At 51.6% G+C, this 16,901-nt stretch overlaps 2 protein-coding genes across 3 annotated transcripts in view; one reads left to right on the top strand and one right to left on the bottom strand.

Moving 5' to 3' along the window:
- Positions 1 to 809: 809 nt before the first annotated feature.
- Positions 810 to 16,901, top strand: part of LOC138789136 (putative ferric-chelate reductase 1) — a 567,372-nt gene continuing 551,280 nt past the window's right edge. For both annotated transcript variants that reach the window (XM_069967740.1, XM_069967741.1), the window contains exon 1: positions 810 to 816. The gene's annotated coding sequence lies outside the window, so the exon portion shown is untranslated. The remainder of the gene's footprint in view (positions 817 to 16,901) is intronic.
- INPP5F (inositol polyphosphate-5-phosphatase F) overlaps positions 9,304 to 16,901 on the bottom strand; it is a 55,822-nt gene continuing 48,224 nt past the window's right edge. Inside the window, exons 18-20 of the mRNA XM_069967739.1 lie at positions 11,635 to 11,763; positions 11,043 to 11,130; positions 9,304 to 10,964 (exon numbers count right to left, since the gene is read on the bottom strand). Coding sequence (XP_069823840.1) covers positions 9,917 to 10,964; positions 11,043 to 11,130; positions 11,635 to 11,763 — 1,265 coding nt within the window. The 3' untranslated portion in view covers positions 9,304 to 9,916. The remainder of the gene's footprint in view (positions 10,965 to 11,042; positions 11,131 to 11,634; positions 11,764 to 16,901) is intronic.

The raw sequence follows: 16,901 nt of genomic DNA, 5'->3' as shown, positions 1-16,901 counted from the left end.
GGAGAGCATGGGGTTTTCATTCATTTTTACTAAGAGATCACTGTGAACAGACATTAGTCTGTTCACAGTGATCGTGGCGGCCATCTTGGATCTGATGGCCGCCGCGGGGAGGGGGGGTTAGATACCGGGGCACTAGGGGGGCTGGTCTGGGGTCTGATTTTAACTATTTCATCTCCCCCCACCGTGGATTCACAGTGGAGGGAGATGAAATATAGCGGCGACACCGGCCCATTAGTGACCGCCGTTTCGGCGGTCACTAAGGGGTTAATGGGGGGTCAGCTGCGGGATCGCAGCTGATTCTCATTATCTCCGGTGCCTCACTCAGATGAGAGCGGGATCGCTGTCCCTGCAGCGATCCCGTTCTCATCACAAACCCCCGTCAAAGCAGCAACGTATATGTACATTCCTACTGCACGGGGCATGTGCAATAGGAACGTATATATACAGATGGCTGACGTGAAGGGGTTAAGGTCAGATTTATGGGACGCCCTAATGTACAAACACAAACACTCTTACGATCAAGGCAAGGAGGAGCGAGGAACAAAGGGACAAACAAAAAGGAAGAGGAAAAGAGAAGGACAAGTAAGAAGAAGGAGAAGAGAAGAAATTTTCAAGGGACCGAAGCCCCCAGGACAGGACCTCAAGAAATCGCCACCCCATAGATAGGGAAGCAAACGATAGGGAAGGGTGATCAGATTGTGGGTACAGAGTCTCTGGGATCTGGGGTGGGAGGACGCCATAGGAGACAGGCCAAGTGTTACCTCCTTACTGGGAGAAGACCCAAAATGGCGTCATTCAGAGCCTGCTGCGGGGAAGGTCGCCGCTGTGTGGCCGAGAGCCTTTCTGGACGATTTGGACGCCATACGCTTCCCCGCCTGCCTGGGGAGAAGAGGAGCCAGACCGCAGTGGATGATTGCTGATACGCGCTGCAGAGGCTGATTGAGGTGTCATTTTTTGCGCCAGGATGTGTTCTTTCTGTCGGTACCTTGATTGTGTATATGCGACTTTTTGATCGCTTTTTATTACATTTTTTTCTGGATTTAATGTGACCAAAACTGCACAATTTTTGCACTTTTGCGGATCTTTGCGCTTATATCATTTACCATGCAAGTTCAGGAATGTGATAAATTAATAGTTCACTCGACTACGCACGCAATACCAAACATGTTCATTTATTTATTTTTAAATTATAAAATGGGAAAAGGGGGGTGATTCAGACTTTTATTAAGGTTACAAACCCACTTGGCGGATCTGCAGCGAGTCTCCATGCTGCAGATCCCGGCCCTATACTTTTAATGGCAGACAAACACGCAGCAGGGATGTACATCCCTACTGCGAGTTTGTCTGCAGCCCTCCCCATTAACCCCCCGGCCGCCGGAGCTGATACTTCACCTGATCCCGGCTCCGGCGGTTCCCGATGTCTTCAGCAAGCCGGAGCGGGGACCAGGTGAAGTATATGCTCCAGCCAGCCGCCCGCAGCCCCGGCCGCCCGATCGCCCCCCCGCAGCCCTGGCCGCCCGATCGCCCCCCCCGCAGCCCCGATCGCACGCCCCCCCGCAGCAACGATCGCTTACACACCCCCCTGCAGCCCCGGACGCTCGATCGGTGGGGCGTGCGATCGGTGCTGCAGGGGGGGGGGGGGGATGGGGGGGGCGGGTATAGGGGGGGGCGATCGGGCGGCCGGGGCTGCGGGGGGGGGGGGGGGGGGGCGATCGGGCGGCCGGGGCTGCGGGGGGGCCCATCGGGCGGCCGGGGCTGCGGGGGGGCGATCGGGCGGCCGGGGCTGCGGGGGGGCGATCGGGCGGCCGGGGCTGCGTGCGGCTGGCTGGAGCATATACTTCACCTGGTCCCCGCTCTGGCTTGCTGAAGACATCAGGAACCGCCGGAGCCGGGATCAGGTGAAGTATCAGCTCCGGCGGCCGGAGGGTTAATGGGGAGGGCTGCAGACAAACTCGCAGCAGGGATGTACATCCCTGCTGCGTGTTTGTCTGCCATTAAAAGCATAGGGCCGGGATCTGCAGCGAGTCTCGCTGCAAAAACGCAGCAGAGACTCGCTGCAGACCCGCCAAGTGGGTTTGTAACCTAAGGGAGATTTTTTTTTTTTTAATAGAAAAACTTTTTTTTTTTTTTTTCTACACTTACACAGTAATTAGAAGTCCCCCTGGGGGTCTCCTATATACACAGCATTGATCCCCCCTGGGGGTCTCCTATATGCACAGCACTGATCCCCCCTGGGGGTCTCCTATATGCACAGCACTGATCCACCCTGGGGGTCTCCTATATACACAGCACTGATCCCCCTGGGGTCCTCCTATATACACAGCACTGATCCCCTATATACACACAGCACTAATCCCCCTGGGGACTTCTATATACACAGCACTGATCCCCCTAGGAATCTCCTATATACACAGCACTGATCCCCAATATACACAGCACTGATCCCCCTGGGGGCCTCCTACATACACAGCACTGATCCCCAATATACACAGCACTGATCTCCCTGAGGTTCTCCTATATACACAGCACTGATCCCTCTGGGGGTCACCTATATACACAGCACTGATCCCCCTGGGGTCCTCCTATATACACACAGCACTGATCTCCCTCGAGCTCCTATATACACACAGCACTGATCTCCCTGGAGCTCCTATATACACAGCACTGGTCCCCCTGGGTGCTCCTATATACACAGGACTGATCCCCTATATACACAGCACTGATCCTCCTGGGGTCCTCCTATATACACAGCACTGATCCCCCTGGGGTCCTCCTATATACACAGCACTGATCCCCTATATACACACAGCACTAATCCCCCTGGGGACTTCTATATACACAGCACTGATCCCCAATATACACAGCACTGATCCCCCTGGGGGCCTCCTACATACACAGCACTGATCCCCAATATATACAGCACTGATCTCCCTGAGGTTCTCCTATATACACAGCACTGATCTCCCTGGAGCTCCTATATACACACCACTGATCCCTCTGGAGGTCTCCTATATACACAGCACTGATCCCTCTGGAGGTCTCCTATATACACAGCACTGATCCCTCTGGAGGTCTCCTATATACACAGCACTGATCCCCCTGGGGTCCTCCTATATACACAGCACTGATCCCCCTGGGGTCCTCCTATATACACAGCACTGAGCCCCCTGGGGTCCTCCTATATACACAGCACTGATCCCCCTGGGGCCTCCTATATACACAGCACTGATCCCCCTGGGGTCCTCCTATATACACAGCACTGATCCCCTATATACACACAGCACTAATCCCGCTGGGGAGTTCTATATACACAGCACTGATCCCCCTGGGGGGCTCCTATATACACAGCACTGATCCCCCTGGGGGCCTCCTACATACACAGCACTGATCCCCAATATACACAGCACTGATCCCCCTGGGGGACTCCTATATACTCAGCACTGATCCCCTATATACACAGCACTGATCCCCCTGGGGTCCTCCTATATACACAGCACTGATCCCCCTGGGGTCCTCCTATATACACAGCACTGAGCCCCCTGGGGTCCTCCTATATACACAGCACTGATCCCCCTGGGGTCCTCCTATATACACAGCACTGAGCCCCCTGGGGTCCTCCTATATACACAGCACTGATCCCCCTGGGGCCTCCTATATACACAGCACTGATCCCCCTGGGGTCCTCCTATATACACAGCACTGATCCCCTATATACACACAGCACTAATCCCGCTGGGGAGTTCTATATACACAGCACTGATCCCCCTGGGGGGCTCCTATATACACAGCACTGATCCCCCTGGGGGCCTCCTACATACACAGCACTGATCCCCAATATACACAGCACTGATCCCCCTGGGGGACTCCTATATACTCAGCACTGATCCCCTATATACACAGCACTGATCTCCCTGAGGTTCTCCTATATACACAGCACTGATCTCCCTGGAGCTCCTATATACACACCACTGATCCCTCTGGAGGTCTCCTATATACACAGCACTGATCCCTCTGGGGGTCAGCTATATACACAGCACTGATCCCCCTGGGGTCCTCCTATATACACACAGCACTGATCTCCCTGGAGCTCCTATATACACAGCACTGATCCTCCTGGGGTCCTCCTATATACACAGCACTGATCTCCCTGGGGGTCTCCTATATACACAGCACTGATCCCCCTGGGGTCCTCCTATATACACAGCACTGATCCCCCTGGGGTCCTCCTATATACACAGCACTGATCCCCCTGGGGTCCTCCTATATACACAGCACTGATCTCCCTGGGGGTCTCCTATATACACAGCACTGATCCCCCTGGGGTCCTCCTATATACACAGCACTGATCCCCCATGGGTCTCCTATATACACAGCACTGATCCGCCCTGGGGGGGCTCCTATATACACAGCACTGATCTCCCTGGGGGTCTCCTATATACACAGCACTGATCCCCCTGGGGTCCTCCTATATACACAGCACTGATCCCCCTGGGGTCCTCCTATATACACAGCACTGATCCCCCTGGGGTCCTCCTATATACACAGCACTGATCCCCCTGGGGTCCTCCTATATACACAGCACTGATCTCCCTGGGGGTCTCCTATATACACAGCACTGATCCCCCTGGGGTCCTCCTATATACACAGCACTGATCCCCCATGGGTCTCCTATATACACAGCACTGATCCGCCCTGGGGGGGCTCCTATATACACAGCACTGATCTCCCTGGGGGTCTCCTATATACACAGCACTGATCCCCCTGGGGTCCTCCTATATACACAGCACTGATCCCCTATATACACAGCACTGATCCCCCTGGGGTCCTCCTATATACACAGCACTGATCCCCCTGGGGGCTCCTATATACACAGCACTGATCCCCTATATACACAGCACTGATCCCCCTGGGGGCTCCTATATACACAGCACTGATCCCCTATATACACAGCACTGATCCCCCATGGGTCTCCTATATACACAGCACTGATCCGCCCTGGGGTCCTCCTATATACACAGCACTGATCCCCCTGGGGTCCTCCTATATACACAGCACTGATCCCCCTGGGGTCCTCCTATATACACAGCACTGATCCCCCTGGGTCCTCCTATATACACAGCACTGATCCCCCTGGGGACTTCTATATACACAGCACTGATCCCCCTGGGGACTTCTATATACACAGCACTGATCCCCAATATACACAGCACTGATCCCCCTGGGGGCCTCCTACATACACAGCACTGATCCCCAATATATACAGCACTGATCTCCCTGAGGTTCTCCTATATACACAGCACTGATCTCCCTGGAGCTCCTATATACACACCACTGATCCCTCTGGAGGTCTCCTATATACACAGCACTGATCCCTCTGGAGGTCTCCTATATACACAGCACTGATCCCTCTGGAGGTCTCCTATATACACAGCACTGATCCCTCTGGGGGCCTCCTATATACACAGCACTGATCCCCCTGGGGTCCTCCTATATACACAGCACTGATCCCCCTGGGGTCCTCCTATATACACAGCACTGAGCCCCCTGGGGTCCTCCTATATACACAGCACTGATCCCCCTGGGGCCTCCTATATACACAGCACTGATCCCCCTGGGGTCCTCCTATATACACAGCACTGATCCCCTATATACACACAGCACTAATCCCGCTGGGGAGTTCTATATACACAGCACTGATCCCCCTGGGGGGCTCCTATATACACAGCACTGATCCCCCTGGGGGCCTCCTACATACACAGCACTGATCCCCAATATACACAGCACTGATCCCCCTGGGGGACTCCTATATACACAGCACTGATCCCCCTGGGGGCCTCCTACATACACAGCACTGATCCCCTATATACACAGCACTGATCTCCCTGAGGTTCTCCTATATACACAGCACTGATCTCCCTGGAGCTCCTATATACACACCACTGATCCCTCTGGAGGTCTCCTATATACACAGCACTGATCCCCAATATACACAGCACTGATCCCCCTGGGGGCCTCCTACATACACAGCACTGATCCCCCTGGGGGCCTCCTACATACACAGCACTGATCTCCCTGGGGTCCTCCTATATACACAGCACTGATTTTCCTGGAGCTCCTATATACACACCACTGATCCCTCTGGAGGTCTCCTATATACACAGCACTGATCCCCCTGGGGGCTCCTATATATACAGCACTGATCCCCCAGGGGGTCTCCTATATACACACAGCACTGATCTCCCTTGAGCTCCTATATACACACCACTGATCCCTCTAGAGGTCTCCTATATACACACCACTTATTCCCCTGGGGGCCTTCTATATACACAGCACTGATCCCCTGGGGGTCTCCTATACACACAGCACTGATCCCCCTGGGGTCCTCCTATATACACAGCACTGATCTCCCTGGGGGTCTCCTATATACACACAGCACTGATCCCCCTGGGGTCCTCCTATATACACAGCACTGATCCCCCTGGGGTCCTCCTATATACACAGCACTGATCTCCCTGGGGGTCTCCTATATACACAGCACTGATCCCCCTGGGGTCCTCCTATATACACAGCACTGATCCCCCATGGGTCTCCTATATACACAGCACTGATCCGCCCTGGGGGGGCTCCTATATACACAGCACTGATCTCCCTGGGGGTCTCCTATATACACAGCACTGATCCCCCTGGGGTCCTCCTATATACACAGCACTGATCCCCCTGGGGTCCTCCTATATACACAGCACTGATCCCCCTGGGGTCCTCCTATATACACAGCACTGATCCCCCTGGGGTCCTCCTATATACACAGCACTGATCTCCCTGGGGGTCTCCTATATACACAGCACTGATCCCCCTGGGGTCCTCCTATATACACAGCACTGATCCCCCATGGGTCTCCTATATACACAGCACTGATCCCCCATGGGTCTCCTATATACACAGCACTGATCCGCCCTGGGGGGCTCCTATATACACAGCACTGATCTCCCTGGGGGTCTCCTATATACACAGCACTGATCCCCCTGGGGTCCTCCTATATACACAGCACTGATCCCCTATATACACAGCACTGATCCCCCTGGGGTCCTCCTATATACACAGCACTGATCCCCCTGGGGGCTCCTATATACACAGCACTGATCCCCTATATACACAGCACTGATCCCCCTGGGGGCTCCTATATACACAGCACTGATCCCCTATATACACAGCACTGATCCCCCATGGGTCTCCTATATACACAGCACTGATCCGCCCTGGGGTCCTCCTATATACACAGCACTGATCCCCCTGGGGTCCTCCTATATACACAGCACTGATCCCCCTGGGGTCCTCCTATATACACAGCACTGATCCCCCTGGGGTCCTCCTATATACACAGCACTGATCCCCCTGGGGTCCTCCTATCTACACAGCACTGATCCCCCCAGAGGGTCTCATATACACAGCACTGATCTCCCTGGGGGTCTCCTATATACACAGCACTGATCTCCCTGGAGCTCCTATATACACACCACTGATCCCTCTAGAGGTCTCCTATATACACACCACCTATTCCCCTGGGGGCCTTCTATATACACAGCACTGATCCCCTGGGGGTCTCCTATACACACAGCACTGATCTCCTATATACACAGCACTCGTCCCCCTGGGTTCTCCTATATACACAGGACTGATCCCCCTGGGGTCCTCCTATATACACAGCACTGATCTCCCTGGGGGTCTCCTATATACACAGCACTGATCTCCCTGGGGGTCTCCTATATACACAGCACTGATCTCCCTGGGGGTCTCCTATATACACAGCACTGATCTCCCTGGAGCTCCTATATACACACCACTGATCCCTCTAGAGGTCTCCTATATACACACCACCTATTCCCCTGGGGGCCTTCTATATACACAGCACTGATCCCCTGGGGGTCTCCTATACACACAGCACTGATCTCCTATATACACAGCACTCGTCCCCCTGGGTTCTCCTATATACACAGGACTGATCCCCCTGGGGGACTTCTATATACACAGCACTGATCCCCCATGGGTCTCCTATATACACAGCACTGATCCCCCTGGGGGCTCCTATATACACAACACTGATCCCCCTGGGGTCCTCCTATATACACAGCACTGATCCCCTATATACACAGCACTGATCCCCCTGGGGTCCTCCTATATACACAGCACTGATCCCCTATATACACAGCACTGATCCCCCTGGGGTCCTCCTATATACACAGCACTGATCCCCCTGGGGGCCTCCTATATACACAGCACTGACCCCCCTGGGGGCCTCCTATATACACAGCACTGATCCCCCATGGGTCTCCTATATATACAGCACTGATCCCCCTGGGGGCTCCTATATACACAACACTGATCCCCCTGGGGTCCTCCTATATACACAGCACTGATCCCCCAGTGGGTCTCATATACACAGCACTGATTACCCCTAGGGGTTTCCTATATACACAGCCCCTATACAAGCCCCTAGAGGCCTCCTGTATACACACAACTGATCCCTCTGGGAGACTTCTAGTACAACTACACTGATCTCCCATAGAGATCAGTGTACTTGTGTTACACAGCACCGATCCAACAGATCGGTGCTCTATTGCTTTGGCCTGCTGCAGACTACTGCAATAGAATACTGAGCTGGGATCAGCATCATTCCGGTCCAGCTAATAGCCGCGTTCCCGTGCTGCAGATAGCAGTCGGGATCGTGGCAAATCAGAGCGGGGTTGCGGCACAGCCCCATTTTGAACTCCTCTTGCGGACGTATGTCCTTAGGAGGTTAAAGGAGAAGTCTGGCGAAAATTTTTTAATGAAGTATTCTATTAACCCCCAAAAGTTATACAACTCCCCAATATAAACTTTTTACGGGAAATGCTTATGAAGTGCTTTCGCCCCTGCACCTACTACTGCATCAAGGCTTCACTTCTTGGATAACATGGTGATGTCACTTCCTGGATACCATGGTGATGTCACTTCCTGGATAAACGTATAATGTCACGACTCCCATAGCTGTGCGGGCTGTGGCTGCTGGAGAGGATGATGGCAGAGGGACACAGAGCATCGCCCTGCAATCATCCTCTCCAGCAGCCACAGCGCGCACAGCTCTGGCAGTCGTGACATCACCATGTTTATCCAGGAAGTGACATCACAGTGTTACCCAGGAAGTGACATCACCATGTTTATCCAGGAAGTCAAGCCTTGATGCAGTAGTAAGTGCGGGGAAAAAAAGCACTTTATAAGCATTTACTGTAAAACGTGTATACTGGGGACAATACTTTACAGGAGAAATCCAGTAAAAATTTTTTATTAAAAGTACATTCCCAAGAACCAAAACCATTATCACAAGAGAAGCCCAGTATGTTGTTTTTTTTATTAAAATAAGTCCCTTTTCTTTAAACATCTTAATATTTTCTTTTTAAAACACTACAAAACAGAACGGAGAGGGCGGAGGAAACATAAATAGAGGTGATGCTGAGGTGCGGGGCACATCACGGTCTACAGGCCATCACACGACTGACACGGGGCCTGTGCTAGCACACACGGGACCAGGCCACACAGGTAACAGGACTTGTCTGTATTGCAGAGGACGTTCCAGAGCCTCAAACCACATAATAGACTAATACTTTAAGGCAAAAAGAAGGGAAGACTGTGCAAATTAAAAAGGTGTCAGTGTCAGGCGGCCGTGTACATATTTACAGTGTGGGGTGAAAATAAATTATACTGTAAAAAACAAACAAAAAACAACATCATGTTCACGACCAGAAAAAGTCTGTTTTCAAGTAAACGTGTCTAATAATAAATGCCACAATCCTGCCTGAAAAACTGATAAAAAGACATTAAAACCTGTAAACATTCCAGTCAGTACGCGGCAGCGGTGTTGGAGCCGGACTCTGGCGCTCACTTAGATCTGTATGATGCGCGTTTGACACTGAGTGAACATTTCATTGAAATCATTTTTTGGGGCAGCGACGGCCGTCTCAGGATCCGGAGACTTCTGCACTTTAGCCACAGCATAGTTGATCCCTTGAGCCAGTCCAGCATGAGTTATATTTGCCACCTGGACCACTGAACTACGGATCTTGGCGAATGGAGACACTGCGCGACTACTGCTGCTATCGGCTGGAGAGGCTGCAGAACCCGAGCCTGGGCTTGATCGTCCAGACAGAGAGGCAGGAGCAAGGTCTACAGATAACATATTAGGGTCACTGACAGACACATCCAGCTGCGATGGCCGGTTAAGTAAATCAGCCTTAATGGCGGACAAGACATCCCCAGAATTATTGCACAGCGGGACATGCTCCACCTTCTGCTCTTCTTTCTCATCTCTGGTATTAAGGCAGTCTTTGGTCTGTGCATCCTGAACAAACTGATGACAGTATGCATCAATGGGGGTCCCAAAATCTATGAGGACATTATCTTCTGATGAGGCTTCACACTGGGTCACCTGGATCTCAGTAGGAATGTGAAGATTTATCTCGGCACTGCTGACAGACTGGGAGCGGCTGCCCAGACGAGGGACAGAAGCAATGATTCCACAGCTGGGGAGCACATAATCTACTTGACCAATGTTCTCTATAGAGCCTGTGACTTGTCCATCGTCATCAGACTTGGGAATGTAATCGTCGGAATGAAATGAGTCACTGTCAGAAGAAAGGTCCAGGTCCGATTCCATGTGACCTTTGACATCGCTGCCAGGATTTTCCAGGCTGCTATCAGACTTCCACAGACTGACCTGCAGGTTGGGTTTCAGGAAGCCCTTCATCTCGGCCTTGTTAAAGGTTCCTAACTTACGTAAACTTCCAATGTTGGTTTGTTTCACCTTCTGGTTGAGAGAGGAAAATTTACTCATCAGGAAGTTCTTGCTCTGAGCGAGGCCGGCACTATTGATCCCCAGCTTTGTTCCTTTGGAACGTATCCCCATTATTTCCTCGTGAGGTTTGCTGCTTTTCCTAAAAACCAACAACAAAATTTTATTTTCATTCTCTATGAATGTCAAAAAAAAGAAATGCATTGTGCAAGGTCCTCACCTCTCCAGCTTCTTCTCAGTGATGGAAACATCTGAACCAAGTGCCTGCTTTGTGATCCGTAGCATCTCCGCTATACACAACAAGGTATCTGCAAGTCAGACAAGCAAGTATAAGTGACACCTCCCAGATGACGTGTCAAGCCTTCGTGTGAGGCCGCTTCTCATGAGCATTGGTCTAAGATCTGTATTGCACATCTGAGAAAGCAGCCTGAAGACTTTTGATGGGAAGGACTCTCTCAGGACAAAGGGAGGCCCCTTGGCCGCAGGGACAGGGAAAAGTGGTAGGGGGATGGGGGACAGGGGGAGAGGGGGACACTTGGCTGCAGGGATGGGGGACAGGGGGAGGCCACTTGGTCTCGGGGGGGCACTTGGCCTCAGGGACTGGGGGGGACACTTGGCTGCAGGGACGGGGGACAGGGGGATCAGCTACTAGACGCGTGTTTGTCAGCAGTTCCAGGACTTTTCCCCAAGGCAATAATTCTAACAATAATCCCATATAGAAGGCCCTTTAGGCTGAGGTAACGTGTGCCTGCTCCAGCACTGATCAGGTGGTGACACCATTGCCTACAGCCTGGACCAACATTTCATTTTACCTTTTCCATCCTCCTCGGGGCTCCGCGTCACAGCACGCAGGGTATGAAAGTAGCCGCCATTGCCCTTGTACTTGTAGTGCAGACGCATACATGAGAACTTGGGCTTCCCAAAAAACGTAGGTTCAGGACCTGAGAGAGAACTTGATATAAAAAAGTGCCTATCTGATATAGCCCGCCAGTCATCACTGGGGCCATCAGGGGTCACATTACAGCTGTGCATGCCCGCTCCCTGACCGCTGCGCCCCCAGATGCAGACTGCATCACTACAGCCAGGGCATCTTTATCTATGGCGTATTAGAGGAATAAAAAGTATACGCCCAGCATATAGCATAGGTCTAGCAATCCGGGCCCAGAGACTCCACCCCCTGATGTAGAGCCCAGCATATACACTCACCGGCCACTTTATTAGGTACACCTGTCCAACTGCACGTTACCACTTAATTTCTAATCAGCCAATCACATGGCGGCAACTCAGTGCATTTAGGCATGTAGACATGGTCAAGACAATCTCCTGCAGTTCAAACCGAGCATCAGTATGGGGAAGAAAGGTGATTTGAGGCCTTTGAACGTGGCATGGTTGTTGGTGCCAGAAGGGCTGGTCTGAGTATTTCAGAAACTGCTGATCTACTGGGATTTTCACGCACAACCATCTCTAGGGTTTACAGAGAATGGTCCGAAAAAGAAAAACCATCCAGTGAGCGGCCGTTCTGTGGGCGGAAATGCCTTGTTGATGCCAGTGGTCAGAGGAGAATGGGCAGACTGGTTCCAGCTGATAGAAAGGCAACAGTGACTCAAATAGCCAACCGTTACAGCCAAGGTAGGCAGAAGAGCATCTCTGATCGCACAGTACGGCCAACTCTGAGGCAGATGGGCTACAGCAGCAGAAGACCACACCGGGGGCCACTCCGCTCAGCTAAGAACAGGAAACTGAGGCTACAATTTGCACAAGCTCATCGAAATTGGACAGTAGAAGATTGGAAAAACGTTGCCTGGTCTGATGAGTCTCGATTTCTGCTGCGACATTCGGATGGTAGGGTCAGAATTTGGCGTCAACAACATGAAAGCATGGATCCATCCTGCCTTGTATCAACGGTTCAGGCTGGTGGTGGTGGTGTCATGGTGTGGGGAATATTTTCTTGGCACTCTTTGGGCCCCTTGGTACCAATTGAGCATGGTTACAACGCCACAGCCTACCTGAGTATTGTTGCTGACCATGTCCATCCCTTTATGACCACAATGGACCCAACATCTGATGGCGACTTTCAGCAGGATAATGCGCCATGTCATAAAGCTAGAATCATCTCAGACTGGTTTCTTGAACATGACAATGAGGTCACTGTACTCCAATGGCCTCCACAGTCACCAGATCTCAATCCAATAGAGCATCTTTGGGATGTGGTGGAACGGGAGATTGGCATCATGGATGTGCAGCCGACAAATCTGCGGCAACTGTGTGATGTCATCATGTCACTATGGACCAAAATCTCTGAGGAAGCTTCCAGCACCTTGTTGTATCTATGCCACCAAGAATTGGGGCAGTTCTGAAGGCAAAAGGGGGTCCGACCTGTTACTAGCAGGGTGTACCTAATAAAGTGGCCGCTGAGTGTAGACTCCTCCGTGATGTAGAGCCCAGCATATAGACTCCACCCCCTCATGCAGAACCCAGCATATAGACTCCACCCCCTCATGCAGAACCCATCATATAGACTCCACCCCCTGATGTAGAACCCAGCATAAAGACTCCACCCCCTGATGTAGAGCCCAGCATAAATACTCCACCCCCTGATGTAGAGCCCAGCATATAGACTCCACCCCCTGATGTAGAGCCCAGCATATAGACTCCACCCCCTCATGTAGAGCCCAGCATATAGACTCCGCCCCCTGATGTAGAGCCCAGCATATAGACTCCGCCCCCTGATGTAGAGCCCAGCATATAGACTCCACCCCCTGATGTAGAGCCCAGCATATAGACTCCACCCCTGATGTAGAGCCCAGCATTAAGACTCCACCCGGTGATGTAGAGCCCAGCATATAAACTCCACCCCCTGATGTAGAGCCCAGCATATAGACTCCACCCCCTCATGCAGAACCCAGCATATAGACTCCACCCCTGATGTAGAGCCCAGCATAAAGACTCCACCCCCTCATGTAGAGCCCAGCATAAAGACTCCACCCCCTGATGTAGAGCCCAGCATAAAGACTCCACCCCCTGATGTAGAGCCCAGCATATAGACTCCACCCCCTGATGTAGAGCCCAGCATATAGACTCCACCCCCTGATGTAGAGCCCAGCATATAGACTCCACCCCCTGATGTAGAGCCCAGCATATAGACTCCACCCCCTGATGTAGAGCCCAGCATACAGACTCCACCCCCTCATGTAGAGCCCAGCATAAAGACTCCACCCCCTGATGTAGAGCCCAGCATAAATACTCCACCCCCTGATGTAGAGCCCAGCATATAGACTCCACCCCCTGATGTAGAGCCCAGCATATAGACTCCGCCCCCTCATGTAGAGCCCAGCATATAGACTCCACCCCCTGATGTAGAGCCCAGCATATAGACTCCGCCCCTGATGTAGAGCCCAGCATAGACTCCGCCCCCTGATGTAGAGCCCAACATATAGACTCCGCCCCTGATGTAGAGCCCAGCATAGACTCCACCCCCTGATGTAGAGCCCAGCATATAGACTCCACCCCCTCATGCAGAACCCAGCATATAGACTCCACCCCTGATGTAGAGCCCAGCATATAGACTCCACCCCTGATGTAGAGCCCAGCATAAATACTCCACCCCCTGATGTAGAGCCCAGCATATAGACTCCACCCCTGATGTAGAGCCCAGCATATAGACTCCACCCCTGATGTAGAGCCCAGCATATAGACTCCACCCCTGATGTAGAGCCCAGCATATAGACTCCACCCCCTCATGTAGAGCCCAGCATAGACTCCACCCCCTGATGTAGAGCCCAGCATAAATACTCCACCCCCTGATGTAGAGCCCAGCATATAGACTCCACCCCCTGATGTAGAGCCCAGCATATAGACTCCACCCCCTCATGTAGAGCCCAGCATATAGACTCCACCCTCTGATGTAGAGCCCAGCATATAGACTCCGCCCCCTCATGTAGAGCCCAGCATATAGACTCCACCCCCTCATGTAGAGCCCATCATATAGACTCCGCCCCCTGATGTAGAGCCCAGCATAGACTCCGCCCCCTCATGTAGAGCCCAGCATATAGACTCCACCCCCTCATGTAGAGCCCAGCATATAGACTCCTCCGTGATGTAGAGCCCAGCATGTAGCATAGGCCTAGCAGTCCGGCTCAGAGACTCCGCACACTGATGTAGAGCACTATTCACATACCACTCCATCATCATACACAAGGAGGCCTTTGCCACAGGTCTGCGTATTAGGCCGAAATATCCATAAGCCTCCTGAGGGTCTGTGTTATCTATATCCTGGTGTCACTGTCCTCTTGTCTGTGTTATCTATATCCTGGTGTCGCTGTCCTCCTGTCTGTGTTATCTATATCCTGGTGTCGCTGTCCTCCTGTCTGTGTTATCTATATCCTGGTGTCACTGTCCTCCTGTCTGTTATCTATATCCTGGTGTCACTGTCCTCTTGTCTGTGTTATCTATATCCTGGTGTCACTGTCCTCCTGTCTGTTATTTATATCCTGGTGTCACTGTCCTCTTGTCTGTGTTATCTATATCCTGGTGTCACTGTCCTCCTGTCTGTTATCTATATCCTGGTGTCACTGTCCTCCTGTCTGTGTTATCTATATCCTGGTGTCATTGTCCTCCTGTCTGTTATCTATATACTGGTGCCACTGTCCTCCTGTCTGTGTTATCTATATCCTGGTGTTGCTGTCCTCCTGTCTGTTATCTATATACTGGTGCCACTGTCCTCCTGTCTGTTATCTATATCCTGGTGTCACTGTCCTCCTGTCTGTGTTATCTATATCCTGGTGTCATTGTCCTCCTGTCTGTTATCTATATACTGGTGCCACTGTCCTCCTGTCTGTTATCTATATCTTGGTGTCACTGTCCTCCTGTCTGTGTTATCTATATCCTGGTGTCACTGTCCTCCTGTCTGTGTTATCTATATCCTGGTGTCATAGTCCTTCTGTCTGTTATCTATATCCTGGTGTCGCTGTCCCCCTGTCTGTTATCTATATCCTGGTGTCACTGTCCTCCTGTCTGTGTTATCTATATCCTGGTGTTGCTGTCCTCCTGTCTGTTATCTATATACTGGTGTCATTGTCCTCCTGTCTGTTATCTATATCCTGGTGTCACTGTCCTCCTGTCTGTGTTATCTATATCCTGGTGTCGCTGTCCCCCTGTCTGTTATCTATATCCTGGTGTCGCTGTCCTCCTGTTATCTATATCCTGGTGTCATTGTCCTCCTGTCTGTTATCTATATCCTGGTGTCACTGTCCTCCTGTCTGTGTTATCTATATCCTGGTGTCGCTGTCCCCCTGTCTGTTATCTATATCCTGGTGTCGCTGTCCTCCTGTCTGTGTTCTCTATATCCTGGTGTCATTGTCCTCCTGTCTGTGTTATCTATATCCTGGTGTCATTGTCCTCCTGTCTGTGTTATCTATATCCTGGTGTCATTGTCCTTCTGTCTGTGTTATCTATATCCTGGTGTCACTGTCCTCCTGTCTGTTCTATATCCTGGTGTCACTGTCCTCCTGTCTGTTCTATATCCTGGTGTCACTGTCCTCCTGTCTGTTCTATATCCTGGTGTCACTGTCCTCCTGTCTGTTCTATATCCTGGTGTCACTGTCCTCCTGTCTGTTCTATATCCTGGTGTCACTGTCCTCCTGTCTATTCTATATCCTGGTGTCACTGTCCTCCTGTCTGTGTTATCTATATCCTGGTGTCATTGTCCTTCTGTCTGTGTTATCTATATCCTGGTGTCACTGTCCTCCTGTCTGTTCTATATCCTGGTGTCGGTGTCCTCCTGTCTATGTTATCTATATCCTGGTGTCACTGTCCTCCTGTCTGTGTTATCTATATCCTGGTGTTGCTGTCCTCCTGTCTGTTATCTATATACTGGTGCCACTGTCCTCCTGTCTGTGTTATCTATATCCTGGTGTCACTGTCCTCCTGTCTGTGTTATCTATATACTGGTGCCACTGTCCTCCTGTCTGTGTTATCTATATCCTGGTGTTGCTGTCCTCCTGTCTGTTATCTATATACTGGTGCCACTGTCCTCCTGTCTGTTATCTATATCCTGGTGTCACTGTCCTCCTGTCTGTGT

Source organism: Dendropsophus ebraccatus, chromosome 4, assembly GCF_027789765.1.
Source record: "Dendropsophus ebraccatus isolate aDenEbr1 chromosome 4, aDenEbr1.pat, whole genome shotgun sequence".
NCBI classification, from domain to species: domain Eukaryota; kingdom Metazoa; phylum Chordata; class Amphibia; order Anura; family Hylidae; genus Dendropsophus; species Dendropsophus ebraccatus.
Note: the sequence above shows the minus strand (reverse complement) of the source record. Positions and strands in the feature narration are given on the sequence as shown.